Genomic DNA, 12,467 nt, shown 5'->3' on the forward strand with positions numbered 1-12,467 from the left:
ATGGGTATTAATACTTTTTCTTTGTTGTGTGTATCTATATCAATACATTCTTTACATAAAGTGACTTTACCTAATCTTTCAAATGTCAATTTCTTGCACAAACACACTATTTACGTGCCTTTGCAGGTATAAATATATAAAGTCGCTCCTACAAAATTTGTTGAATACAAGATTGACATGTGGACTTTAAGAGAGCTTTCAAATGTTAAATTCAGAAACCTCTGTTTGGAAAAAAGAAAAAAAGGAAAAAGAAAATAAAACAACTTTTGTTTGAAGAAACTTTTTTCTTTGTTCCTTGCCAATCAAGTTTTGAAAACAGATATTTTTTCAGAAGTTAGAAACATTTAAAAATTAAAAGCCGAAGTCTGTTAGGACTGTAGATTTGGGACTCTCACTTCCACCAAACCCTAATCGCCATCTTATTTTCTATTGTTTTGCTCGTCATTCATGGAAGCAGGCGATGGTCTTCCGGTTTCTCCTCCCGAGAATACCTCCGGTGTTTCCCCAGTTTCTTCAAAAGACATGTCTGCGAAGAAACATTTGGAGATCGAGGGGAGATTGGTATTTCGTGTCTCTTTGAAAAGCGAAAAAGCCGACAACGACGATAGTACTACGCGAATCAACCCAAGTCCAGTGGAGAAAGACGAGGAGAAGAAAAGGGAGCCGTGGGATTTGAGACCAAGAAAGGACACACGGCCAGGGCATCGCAATCCTGAGAGAGACACGGCCGTAGAAACGAAGAGCAAGAAGGAGATTCCAGAGAGGACAAGGAAGTTTCCGGTGGCGCTGTCGAGTGAAGAAATCAAAGAGGATCTGGCATTCTTGGCGGGTGGCAAGAGACTGAGAAAGATGCAGAAGAGACCCAGGAGCGTGCATCAACATAACGACGACCTTTTCCCAGGTGCGCGCTTGGGTTCGATCACGATGAAGAGTTACAACTTCCACTAACAGATGCGAGAGGACGAATGGAGGTTTGAACCGTTCGTTTTGCTGCTTGCATGACTACTTTTTTATGATCAATCAAGTCGCTTGAGCATAATGGATCTCTGAAAATTTAGAGAATCACCGAATCCAGTTGAGTTGCTTATGTAATTGGGTTCGTATATTTTTGAGTTGCTCTTCTTGAATTTGGAGGATGAGATTCTGTACTAAACATTAGAAGCTGTTTGTTTTGTCCACTTTCTATTTTCTTTCTTGCAGTTTCTTCTTGTTTCATTTGATTTGATATTTTTGCTTGATCCCAATCTATATATATATTTTCTTTTTTCTTTTTTTGTTGGTCCTACCAATCTGGAGATTTTACACAACTCTATAAATAAATATATATATATATATTTTCTTTTTTCTTTTTTGTTGGTCATATTTTATTTTTACTCTAACTTTCCTTGCAGGGCATGGAAGTCAAAACACACGCTTGAAACTAAATCGTCCACACCCTAATCCCCCTAAGTGGGGATTTGAACCCCCCACCCCTCCTTCCAACATGGAAGGGTGGCTACTGGAGCAAACCCTGGTGGTTACAACCCAATATTATTAGGCGACCAATGAGAAACTTTTTTTTCTCTTTGTTTCACAAAAGAAAATAATTTTTAAATATTTTTTTCCAAAAATGATTGTTGATATTTTTTGGAAAAATTAGTCATAGGAAAATCTTGTTATTATCAATGATAATCTAGAGCTAAACGTTTTTGTTGATGATTGAAATGCTATTCATCAATTTATTTTCATAAGCAAATCATTGTTTTAGTAAATATTTTTCGAATTGTTGATATTTCCTGAAGAAAGAGTGCTCAAAGAAAGGAGTGTGAGAATTAGGGCAAGTACCTAATTCCAATTATTTAGTAGCTGTTGCCCAAACAATAACGACCTAGATCATCTGGCTGTTTAAATATGGCTACGAGCACAACCTTTTCAAACAACCTACCAAAATTATAAACGGATGTTTATGTAATTGCAAATTGTCCAAATTTGCACTTTTGGCAATTGGTAATGTGAAATCCTGGGGGCATCAGGTACCATCTATGGAACCAAACTCCCATTATATAAAAGGCACATAATGCATCCCCTGTAATAAGTTCACTCACAACAAATAAAACTCAATTTCTAGCAACCTTAGATATTTGTATTAATATTCTCATCATGGCGAAGCACAACTATAGCTATCCCGTTCCCTGCTCCTCTATAGTTGGAGGGCAAACTAAAGTTGTGCATTGCCAAAACGAGAAAATTACTCTAGCAGAAAATGAAAAGAGAAAAGGGGTTCACTTCAAAATGATGTTTATTTTATAGGGCGATAAAAAATTATAAACGGATGCATTGTATACCTTTCCCTAATGAGAATTTCGTGTTATTGATGACGTTTGATGACACCAATACTGGACCCTATTTATTGTTGAGATGCACTTGTGTAAACAATATATTTACTTTTTATAAGAGTAAATCCGGTCATTTGAGGCAGGCCCAAAATCACAACAAATATAAGGCACATCAATAGACATGCATTATGTTGATATGTTGTTAAATTCAATGAAATTTTAGTGTTTACACCGCGTTTCGATAGCCCGGATGAGGATGAGAATGAGAAGTAACTTATCTTCTCTTATGTTTTGTACCACCCTTATTGTCTTCTTATCAGGGTGGATAAAACCTCAGATAGATTATCCGGGGTTAAAAAGCATGATAATTTTCGTATTTAGATTCATGAAAAGAAAATAAAAATTTTATTTCTATGAATAATGTTTAAGAACTCCAACATAGTCATTTGACAAGACAAAAGCCACATGGTGTGCGCGGGAGTTTTGAACCTCAAAGTCTTTCCTTTGGAGGAAGAGGACTCTTTTTCCGCCATCTAAAGCCAAATTGATTTTAATTGAAAGGACATTCTTTTCATTAAATATTTTAAGCATTCCATAACCTTGAGAACAACGATTCACACTAATGCAATAAGAAGGAAGCCAAATATGGGCAGATGACAAAACTCGAGGCAGGGACGGATCCGAAAGTTGTAGCTCGGCGAAGCCAACTTAACTTAGAAGTGATACTTAATACAAAAACACTTCTTCTAGAATTTGTAAGTGCATGAAAGAATACTCTCTGACTTTTCCGTCAACTATGGAAAAATACTGTCAAAAGTTTAAGGAATCTTGGAAAAATCATAGGGACTCTGAATTGAGATCTGTAAGTTGTGAAAATTTTGGGTATTTCATATTTGAAATAAAATCAAATGCGTAAACACAAAGTTTAGAAAAAGGAAAATATTTAAAACAAGTAATAATCAATTAGACACGAGACATCAATCTGATCTAAAAATAGTTAGCAAAAAGTTGGAAAATAAACATTGCAATTATTGATAGCATGGAAAAGACTATGGATTTTTTAACTTGGGCATAATTCCCTTTAAAAACACCAACTTTATCTCGAGTCCCAATCATATGACCAAAAAAAAAAATCTCAGAGTCCCAATTCTGGTCTTTTTTTTTTTTTTTTTTTTTGCCTCATGAAAAAGCATCAACTTTATGTTGGGTCTAAATTTTGACACGAACTTTTTTTGTCTTATAAAAAAAAAAAATTAGGTCGGATCCCAATTTAGTCCAAATGTTTTGTTTTCTCATAAAAAAAATCAACTTTTAGTTGGTACCTAGATATGGTCCATCAATTTTTAGTTTAATGGAAAAAAAAAAACTTATAAAGGGGTGCAATTTCGCCAAGACAAAGTGGAAAACTCGTACGTTTAAAAGTAGAGGTAGGTTTTTGACATAGACGGAAGATTCGCGTATGTCTTTGATATTTTCTAATCATTATTTCTATATAATTTCGTGCAATCAAAAAATCTCTACACATGAAGGTTTTACTCAGAATGGAAAACTATATTTGTCTTGCTCATGACCCCTGGTGCTAAGAAAAAGATCTTGCCTGCGATCTCTCGTTAGCATACCTGTCTCCAATTTTTTTTCTTCTACCTACCAAAAAAGAAGTATCAACTTCTCTTCTTTTAATGCTTTCGATATGATTAAGAGTTCTCGGCCCTACAAAATACTTCCAAGAAGGTTCTGAAAAATTCCCTTGTGGCCGAACTTTTTTGAAATATGATGGCGGATGAAAACATTGAGAATTGAGAAAAAAAGGGAGATTGCTCAAAGTGCAGTGTGACGATTTAATTGGGGGGGAGTTTAAACGCAATTATGGGGTCTACTTAGAAGCACAAATTATAAATAGTCAAATGAGGACTTTTGACCCCCGGGGGACCACCCTAAAGAACGGACGCATAACTTTGAGGACCGAGACACTAGCGAGCGACGCGCAGTAACGATGCAACTTTAGGTACATCGCAAAAATTGAAGGACGCAAAATTGGAAAAAGTGTTATGGTTCCATCACGTGATTGCTTTATGTTCTTTGAAGAGCATGTAAGCTTTTATGATGAAAGTTATGGTTTTTATTCCCGGCTATACGAACAACTTGCTATACGGCTCGGTAGTACGCTCTTTGGATGAACAATTTTGCGACGGACATGGCTACACCTGATGATGCGATCGTTTAGCCTCATAAAATGTGACAGCTTGTCTTTGGTCGGTGTCCTTCTTACCCACAATGCCTTGCTATTCGTTAATTTTGCTTCAATCAAGTGTCATCGTATAAAGTAATGGTAATGTCACAGCAGTTCCACTTATTTATTCGTCGGTTCACTTGGAAGTAAAAAGCTCTAGATCCACTTCGATCCGAAATCCTTGGATCGTATAAAGTAATGGTAATGTCACAGCGTTGCGGGGCCCGGCCCGGGATTTTTCCTTTTTTTTTTAAAAACCTAACCGATTTTAGCCCACTAAAAATCTAGCCCAACACAACCCAGCCCAAAATTTTTAATCGAAGCCCAAGGAACAAAAGGAGTTCCTATCCGCATGAGACCGGCCCACCTGCGTCCAAACCCGCTTGGCCCAGATTGACCGGAACCCTACCCGGTCAAGACCCACGCCCGACCCAACGACGGGCCGCCTCTGGTTCGCGAAACCCTACCCGGTTTCGCGCGACCGCGCCCGACCCTGCTCAACCCGACGCAAGGTCGCTGGCTTCTCCATCCGTCTGCGGCGCGGGTGGAGGGACTGGGGATGTCACTGGATAGCGGCGCGACGCCTGACGATGGCGGCGACGTGGCGGACGGTGGTGCGGCATTCGACGGCGACGTATCAGGTCTCCTTGGTCAGGGGTTAGGGTTTCGCAGAGGGGACAATGGCGATGACGACGACAGACAGGGGAGGCGGCCAGGGTTTCGAGCAACGCCGACGATGCGTCTGGGGGCGGTGGCGGCGCCTACTGTTACCTGTTTGCAGCAACGGCGCAATAAGGCGGTGAACGGTGGCGGCGACAGGGGGCTATAGGTGCAGGTGACGACGGCGAGGTAGCAACAGCAACTCCTCGGCTCTGGATCTGGTGTGGCTTGGGCGAATCGGTCGTGGCAACGGCGTTGGAACGGTGGCAGAGCAGCAGCGTCGGCGAAGGCGAGGCTTCGGCTCCCCAGATCTGGTCCTCCAGAACCTCCTCTCTCCGGCTTCGACCTTATATGGCCTCGGCTTCTTCCACTCTGGATCTCTCCCCCTCGGCCAGATCCGAGCCTCCACCGGCCGGATCTGACCACCTCGGACTCGCTCGCCAGCAGCCTCCCCCGAAGTCTCTCAGTGGGAGGTCAGCCAAACTCGCGACCCGAGTTCTCTCTCGCTCGCCTTCCTCTCGCTCGCTCTTCAACCTCCTCCGAAGTCTCTCAGGAAGAAGTTTCCAAGCTTGCGATCTTCTGGCGTGCCCCTTCGACAACGGAAACGGGGGCCTATTTATAGGCGAGGGAGTAGCCGGTCGACGGAGCTTCGACCGCCGGTCCCCGTGCGCCAAGCGGCCTCCGCCGGCCGAACCGGCGTCCCATCCAACGCCAGCTGCCCCTCCCACGTTCTTATCCGACGCCAGCCGCCCCCTGCTCCACGTGCGTCATTGCTGCTCCTCCCCTCCGCTCCGGCGTCGCGCCCTCTGCGCGTGCGCTGCAACTGCGCGAGGAAGAAGAAGACCCGGCTGGGTTGGGCTGACGTGGAAATGGGCCTCGCGGGCCCATGCGAGGGCTTTCCTGCTTTCTTTCTACTTTTGTTTTGTTTTTGTTTTTTGTTTTTTTTTTCTTTTATTTATTATTTATTATATGAAAAAAAGGAGAAATAAAAGAAAACAAGGCCTAATTAATAACTTAATTGAAATTTAGGTGTCAACAGCTGCCCCTCTTTGAAGGTGAGTTCGCAGAGGTTGCATTCAAAGACAAACCTGATACCTAAATTTTGTCTACACATATGCAATAGATTATACTTTATTTGGGACCTATTGTCCTATACAGAAAAAGAGCAATTTAACATTGCATATACTAAGACAGATAAGAAGATACCTGTAGTTACTTACCGGGAGTGAGTGAGATAGGGTGTGAACCCCGAGTTTTGGCAAGTATCAAGGCGTCATCTTACCTGTTGCATGAGGAGATTGCTTTTCTGGACCCGAACCATTCTTCGGTCGCCTATTGGAGCAATAAGTGATTTGTCTAGGACCCGAACCTTTCTTCAGTCGCCTTGACGGGGAATTGCCTTCCCAGGACCCGAACCTTTCTTCGGTCGCCTGTTAGAGCAATAAGTTGGTTTGTCTAGGACCCGAACCTTTCTTCGGTCGACTTGACGGGGAGTTGCTTTTCCAGGACCCAAACCTTTCTTTGGTCGCCTTGACGGGAGATGCGCCGACCTTTCTCAAGGCATCTGTTTGTTGGGAGATAGTACTTGGATGGTCACAAGTATAAACTCTTGGGGGATACTTGGATGATCACAAGTATTGAAAGGGTACTGGACGATCACAGGTACAAACTCATTGGAGATACATGGATGATCACAAGTATCGAAGGGTTACCTGGACGATCACAGGTACAAACTCTTTGGGGGTACCTGGATGATCACAAGTATCGAAGGGGTACCTGGACGATCACAGGTACAAACTCTAAAGGAAGAATCAAGGCATACCTGAGATATTCGTGTGGAAATATCCAGGATGGGTCTTGCATATACGTGAAGGTTTCTCACTTCCTGGTAGTGGGAATATCGAGGACGTACCTTGGATATTCATGAAGGTCTCTCACCTCCTGGTAATTGGGAATATCAAGTACATACCTCGCATATTCATGAAGGTCTCTCACCTCCTGGTAGTTGGGAATATCGAGGACGTACCTTGGATATTCATGAAGTTCTCTCACCTCCTGGTAATTGGGAATATTGAGGACGTGCCTCGCATATTCATGAAGGTCTCTCACCTCCTGGTAATTGGGAATATCGAGGACGTACCTTGGATATTCATGAAGGTCTCTCACCTCCTGGTAATTGAGAACATCGAGGACGTGCCTCGCATATTCGTGAAGGTCTCTCACCTCCTGGTAAAGGGGAATATCGAGGACGTACCTAGGATATTCATGAAGGTCTCTCACCTCCTGGTAATTGGGAATATCGAGGGCATACCTGAGATATTCGTGAAGGTCTCTCACCTCCTGGTAATGGGAATATCGAGGACGTGCCCCGCATATTCATGAAGGTTTCTCACCTCCTGGTATCATTAACTTGAATGTAGCATAAGGCTTACCTGAATGGCTACAGGCACTTAAAAGGGGTGGAACACCTGGAGAGCCACAGGTGTACAAAGTACTGGAATACTTGGATGAACACAAGTATTTAATGATATGATCTGGGGCCACTCAGGTAGGTCCAAGTATCATGATGATAAGAGAGCATACATGGGTAACCACAGGTGCACAACGCAGTGGAGTGCTTAAACAGCTACTATATCATTTGGGGACAACTGGGGTAGGTTGAGTGTCATGAAAATGGGGTATCCGAACAATGACCAGTACTCGAAGACAAGAGGATACTTGGACAGTCACAAGCATCTAAACTCAAGGGACGATTCGAATAAGTCGAGTGTCAAGAAGAGAGTACCTGGACAGTGGTAGGTACTTTAAGACAAATGGGGATAGGGATATGCTTACCTAGCAATACCTCTAATCTCTGAGAGTATGTCTGTTATTTGTACAATATGCACACATGATTGTATATGCTGTAAATTCATGAGTTTAAATGGGATCCATGCATGACAATTTTGTCAGTTTTGGCATCATCCGAATTCCACTGGGGAAAATTTGAAAGACAACCTTCATTTAGAATGTAGATGTCTTGAGCATGCCAGATGAGGGACTTTCAGTTTGAAAGGACTTTCCGCTTACTCTCATGGAAAAGGCTATCCTGACCATTGATGTAGGATTCATAAGGACCACACTATCTCACTGTCATCATGTCAGCAGGGGTCTGAGTATTCTCGCAAACGGTACGACTTTACCAATGTGAGAGGTCTTTGTTGAAACTGTGATGAAGTCTTAGTCAGTGGCTCATCGAAGGGGACCATCAAGGTTGAAGCTGATGGACGAAAATGTTGCACGATCATCTCCGAGTTTACAAGTCAAGAACCGTGTGAAAAGAGATAGAGTAATCTTGCTCGTACTTCTCTGAGCGATGCTTATAGACATATGAAATCCTACGTTAATTGAAGTGCCCCTAGTCTGAAGAGACTTTTACAATGGGATGCAACGTAGGCTTGATTCATGTGTAAAAAGGTAAAGCTGGTGATTGCCTTGGCATTTGTCACCAGTCTTTCTTCTCACTGTCAAATGGAGGTTCTATGGACCACAACAGCAACATTTTCTTGGCTGCATTTTTGACTGGGGGGCATTAGCCTTGCTTTTACCAAGCATACTACTTTTTTCATGCCCCTATTTTTATTCTAGTTCTTCTTTTATGGGCATTGACCTTGCTCTTACCAGGTACACTGCTTTTTTATGCCCGTGTTTTTTCATTCTTTGTCGTTAGAGGAACTAGCCTAGGCAAGTTCAATCACGACACTGTTGTTAGACTATTGAGTCTTCATCTTCAGCTAACGCTCCGAGCTATGCTGTTTAAATGGTAGTAACTTCTGTTTTGCCTCCATGTGAGGGTGAAATTACAGACTCAATTGGGTTGTACAATGAATACAAGTGCATAGAGAAAGAATTGCTCTTCGTCATTCTAGGGCACTTAAATTAACGCAAGTGTTCATATGCAATAAAGACACCCGAAGATAGATGCAAGTGCAAGCAAGAAAATTTCTATCTCTCTTCTCACCTTGTGATGCTGCTTTGCTTCTAATCTGCCCCGGTGTAGGGGTTGTTCTTGATGGGGGTAGGACATAAATCTCACCAGTGTATGGGGCTCAATGGAGGTGAGCGATGAAATGCCTCTCACTATTTTGGTTATCGTACCATTCGCGAAAGAACTCTTTACCCTGCAGCCATGGAATCTTCTGCACTCATCTCACAAGTGTATAGAGGGGGGATTGTGTGTAGGATATGGCTTGCCTTTCATCATTCTGACGTGCCTCATCTAGCATGCTCGATTAATCTTGTATTCTTCATTTAGCTATCTATTCTAATAATCCTTAATGGAATCAGTGATTTAGACAGACAAAATCATCATACGAAATCCATTTGGAAAAGGCATGCAGCATTTTAAATATGATGGGGTTTGTATTCTCAAAACGAATGAATGATTTTTACTCAAAAAAGAGACCCTATTGACAACTTTAGGAGTTAACATAATGGTGTTTCCAAATATGTTAAATTTTGAACATCAAAAGGGTTATTCACAAATGGGTGTCGATAGTTGTCCCTATTGATTAGGGATATGACACATGAATGATCAGTCGGGGTTGGGAATCTGATTGGACATCTTTGCTTTTGCCCCTGCAGAAGAGAAGATGTACAAGTAGATCAATTAGTCTGGCCAAAATCAAATGTGAGTTAAGGCCTGAAGATTTTCTGTCATTTGCTTTGGCAATATTTGAGACGCCATTTTGCTTGGGAGAGTTTCGTGCCTCTCATTGATTTGTTATCTTTGTTTTTGACAGTCAAGTAATCCTACAACAAACAAGACATGCTTCTCATTGATTCGTTATCCTTGCTTTTGACAGTCAGGTGATCCTGCAATAAACAAGAGGAAATGTGTTAGTCATGAACTCTTTCAAGAGTCGAATAACTGGAAGCGATACAACTTTACCATTCACTGGTTTTACAGATGATTGGATGAACCTAAAGTGAGAGGGGACACGAAGTCCTATGTCCCTTGTTTCGTTAGGTCAATTATTCTCTGAATTTGCTCTTGGATGACATGTCTTTTTACACGAAGCCAGGTGAATTTGATGTGGGTCATTCTCATGAACCTCACTTGGCCAATATTGACCATCAAGTTTGGTTTTTGATTCCCAATGTTTCCTGTCAATAGGGAAAATACGTCAAAAGTGAATTCAAAGAGTGAGGAGTATTGGAAATGATACCAAATTACTCTTCTCCAAGGCTTATATGTGTTAGCTCCTAGAGATATTTGAATGTCGATGATGGCTTCTTTATCTTGGCATAGTTTGACATTTCCTTCAATTGGCCTTCCTCACTTGTGACCATGTATGCATGATTGCTAGTCGTTGATTCATCTTCAATGCCTTCCTTCTGTGGAATTTCTCCTTTTGTCTTTAACTATAGCATCATTGGGCAAAAGTCATGTACCTCAAGCTTCTATGGAATCTGAGATCAAAAGTCTCAAGCTTTCTGATGGCAATTACTCCGCGTCTGGAGTGAAGTTTCTAGATTCCAACATCATTGTCAAGGGTGTGGGGCTATAGATCGCTTTGACTGTCTAGATTTTCTCATTGTTGACAGTAATCACTTTAAAGGAAGAGAAGCAAATCCTTCTTTGTGATTCTTGGCTTGTTGAAGCTGGAAGTCCTGTCAATGAACTCGGTACATCCTGCCTTGAGCTATCATGCTATGCATGCTTCAAGTTTGATAATTTGCATGTGCCTATTACATCCCATCCTTCGTTTCCGTAGATGGAAGAGAGAGGATGTCATTTTGACATTATGTTCAGGGAATAGGACTTACCATTTTGAAACGTGATGATCCTTTCTGTTTGCCCCTGCTTTCTTGGGAGGGTGTCATTGAATTCGGTGAGTTCACATAATGTGCTTGCTTCAAATGCCCCCTGTCACACTAAGTCAAAGGGGACGGGAATGATCTTCTGAGACATGAAGTGAGTGAGTCAGAAAGACAAACATGATTAAATTTATCATCTTTTTTTGAAAGATTTTGGTGATGAAGTGTTTTTTGTTTTTAAAATATGTATTCGGGGGAGAAAAAGCATGAGGAAGCCTAGCCCTCAGTATTCTCCTTGGATGATATTTTTTTTTTCATGGTTGGATAGCATCACCGGGCTGGTTTGGGATACTGCCTCATGCTCTCAAAATATTTTCAACTTTATTTAATAAGTGGATTTACATTTTGGAAAAGTGTTTTCAAAAGTTAGTTCCTCGAGCGAAACTGATGTTGAAAATAAAAACAAGCCAGACTTAAGAAAGATGTACAAGTTCCCACGTAGGGGAATACAAAAGAAAATTAAAAAGGGTTCTACTCAAGCGGGCCTGCACCCATTTCCCCTTACGGTCCTTCATTGATGGTGTTCATGAAAAGGTCTCCAAACATGGTGGTCATGTCATCTGGCCCTTCTTTCTCTGTTGCTAAGGGTGGCACTTCATTGCCTGAATAATACCCGGCCTTCACCAATCCTTGATAGATGTCAGCGGTATGTGCTTCGACATTTCTGCTCTGACTATCTTCAAAACTGAATACCGCGTTTACTTTGTCGGTGTGATCAGGGAGCGGATTGTCTTGGAATGAGAAAGCTTTAGTGTCTAACAGGTTCTGGATTCGACTCTTGAGGGCGAAGCACTCGTCAGTTGAATGCCCCACTTCTTCCATGTGATAGTCACATATTTTTTACGGGTCATAGTTGGAAAAACATTCAGCGTTGGGTCGTTTTGGCTCAATTGAAAGGAGGTTCTTTTTCCGGAGGACTGCCAGTACCTGTGACGGAGATCCAAGAAGAGGAGTAAATTGTCTCTTGTTGTTGTAACGTTGAGATGGCTGACGGCTGGTGGTCTGTTGCTGTCTTGCATTTGTCTGAATTGTTGGAGAATGATTGTAGGTTGCATTGACATCTACCAGGGGTTCTTTATCTTTCTTCATGCTGAACTTGCCCATGGATGCAGGTTCAGTGAACCAACCATCCCTCAACCCTATCTCGATTTGCTCCCCTACTGGAATGAGTTGATTAAATGATTCAACGATCGTAGTTACCATTCGATTGCAGTACTCGTAAGGGAGGGTTTTGATAAATATCTTTCTAAGCTCGAAATCTGTTGGTTCAGGACTGATTTGGGCGGCCAAATTCCTCCATCGGATAGTATATTCTTTGAACGATTCATGCTTTTTCTTTTCAGTACGCTCGAGATCCTCACGAGAAGGGGTAATGTCCATTATGAACTTATACTGCTTGAGGA

General features: G+C 41.9%; 1 protein-coding gene across 1 annotated transcript; it reads left to right on the forward strand.

The window, feature by feature from the left end:
• The first annotated feature begins 447 nt into the window (after positions 1-447).
• LOC120292586 lies at positions 448-948 on the forward strand. The gene has a single exon (XM_039310851.1). It carries the CDS (start codon positions 448-450, stop codon positions 946-948), a length of 501 nt encoding a protein of 166 aa, XP_039166785.1.
• The last annotated feature ends 11,519 nt before the right edge of the window (positions 949-12,467 follow it).

This window comes from Eucalyptus grandis, chromosome 4 (assembly GCF_016545825.1).
Source record: "Eucalyptus grandis isolate ANBG69807.140 chromosome 4, ASM1654582v1, whole genome shotgun sequence".
NCBI classification, from domain to species: Eukaryota; Viridiplantae; Streptophyta; class Magnoliopsida; order Myrtales; family Myrtaceae; genus Eucalyptus; species Eucalyptus grandis.

Bases quoted from the DNA above. Each gene is read 5' to 3' on its own strand.
- LOC120292586 (XM_039310851.1), top strand. From the start codon at position 448: ATGGAAGCAGGCGATGGTCTTCCGGTTTCTCCTCCCGAGAATACCTCC.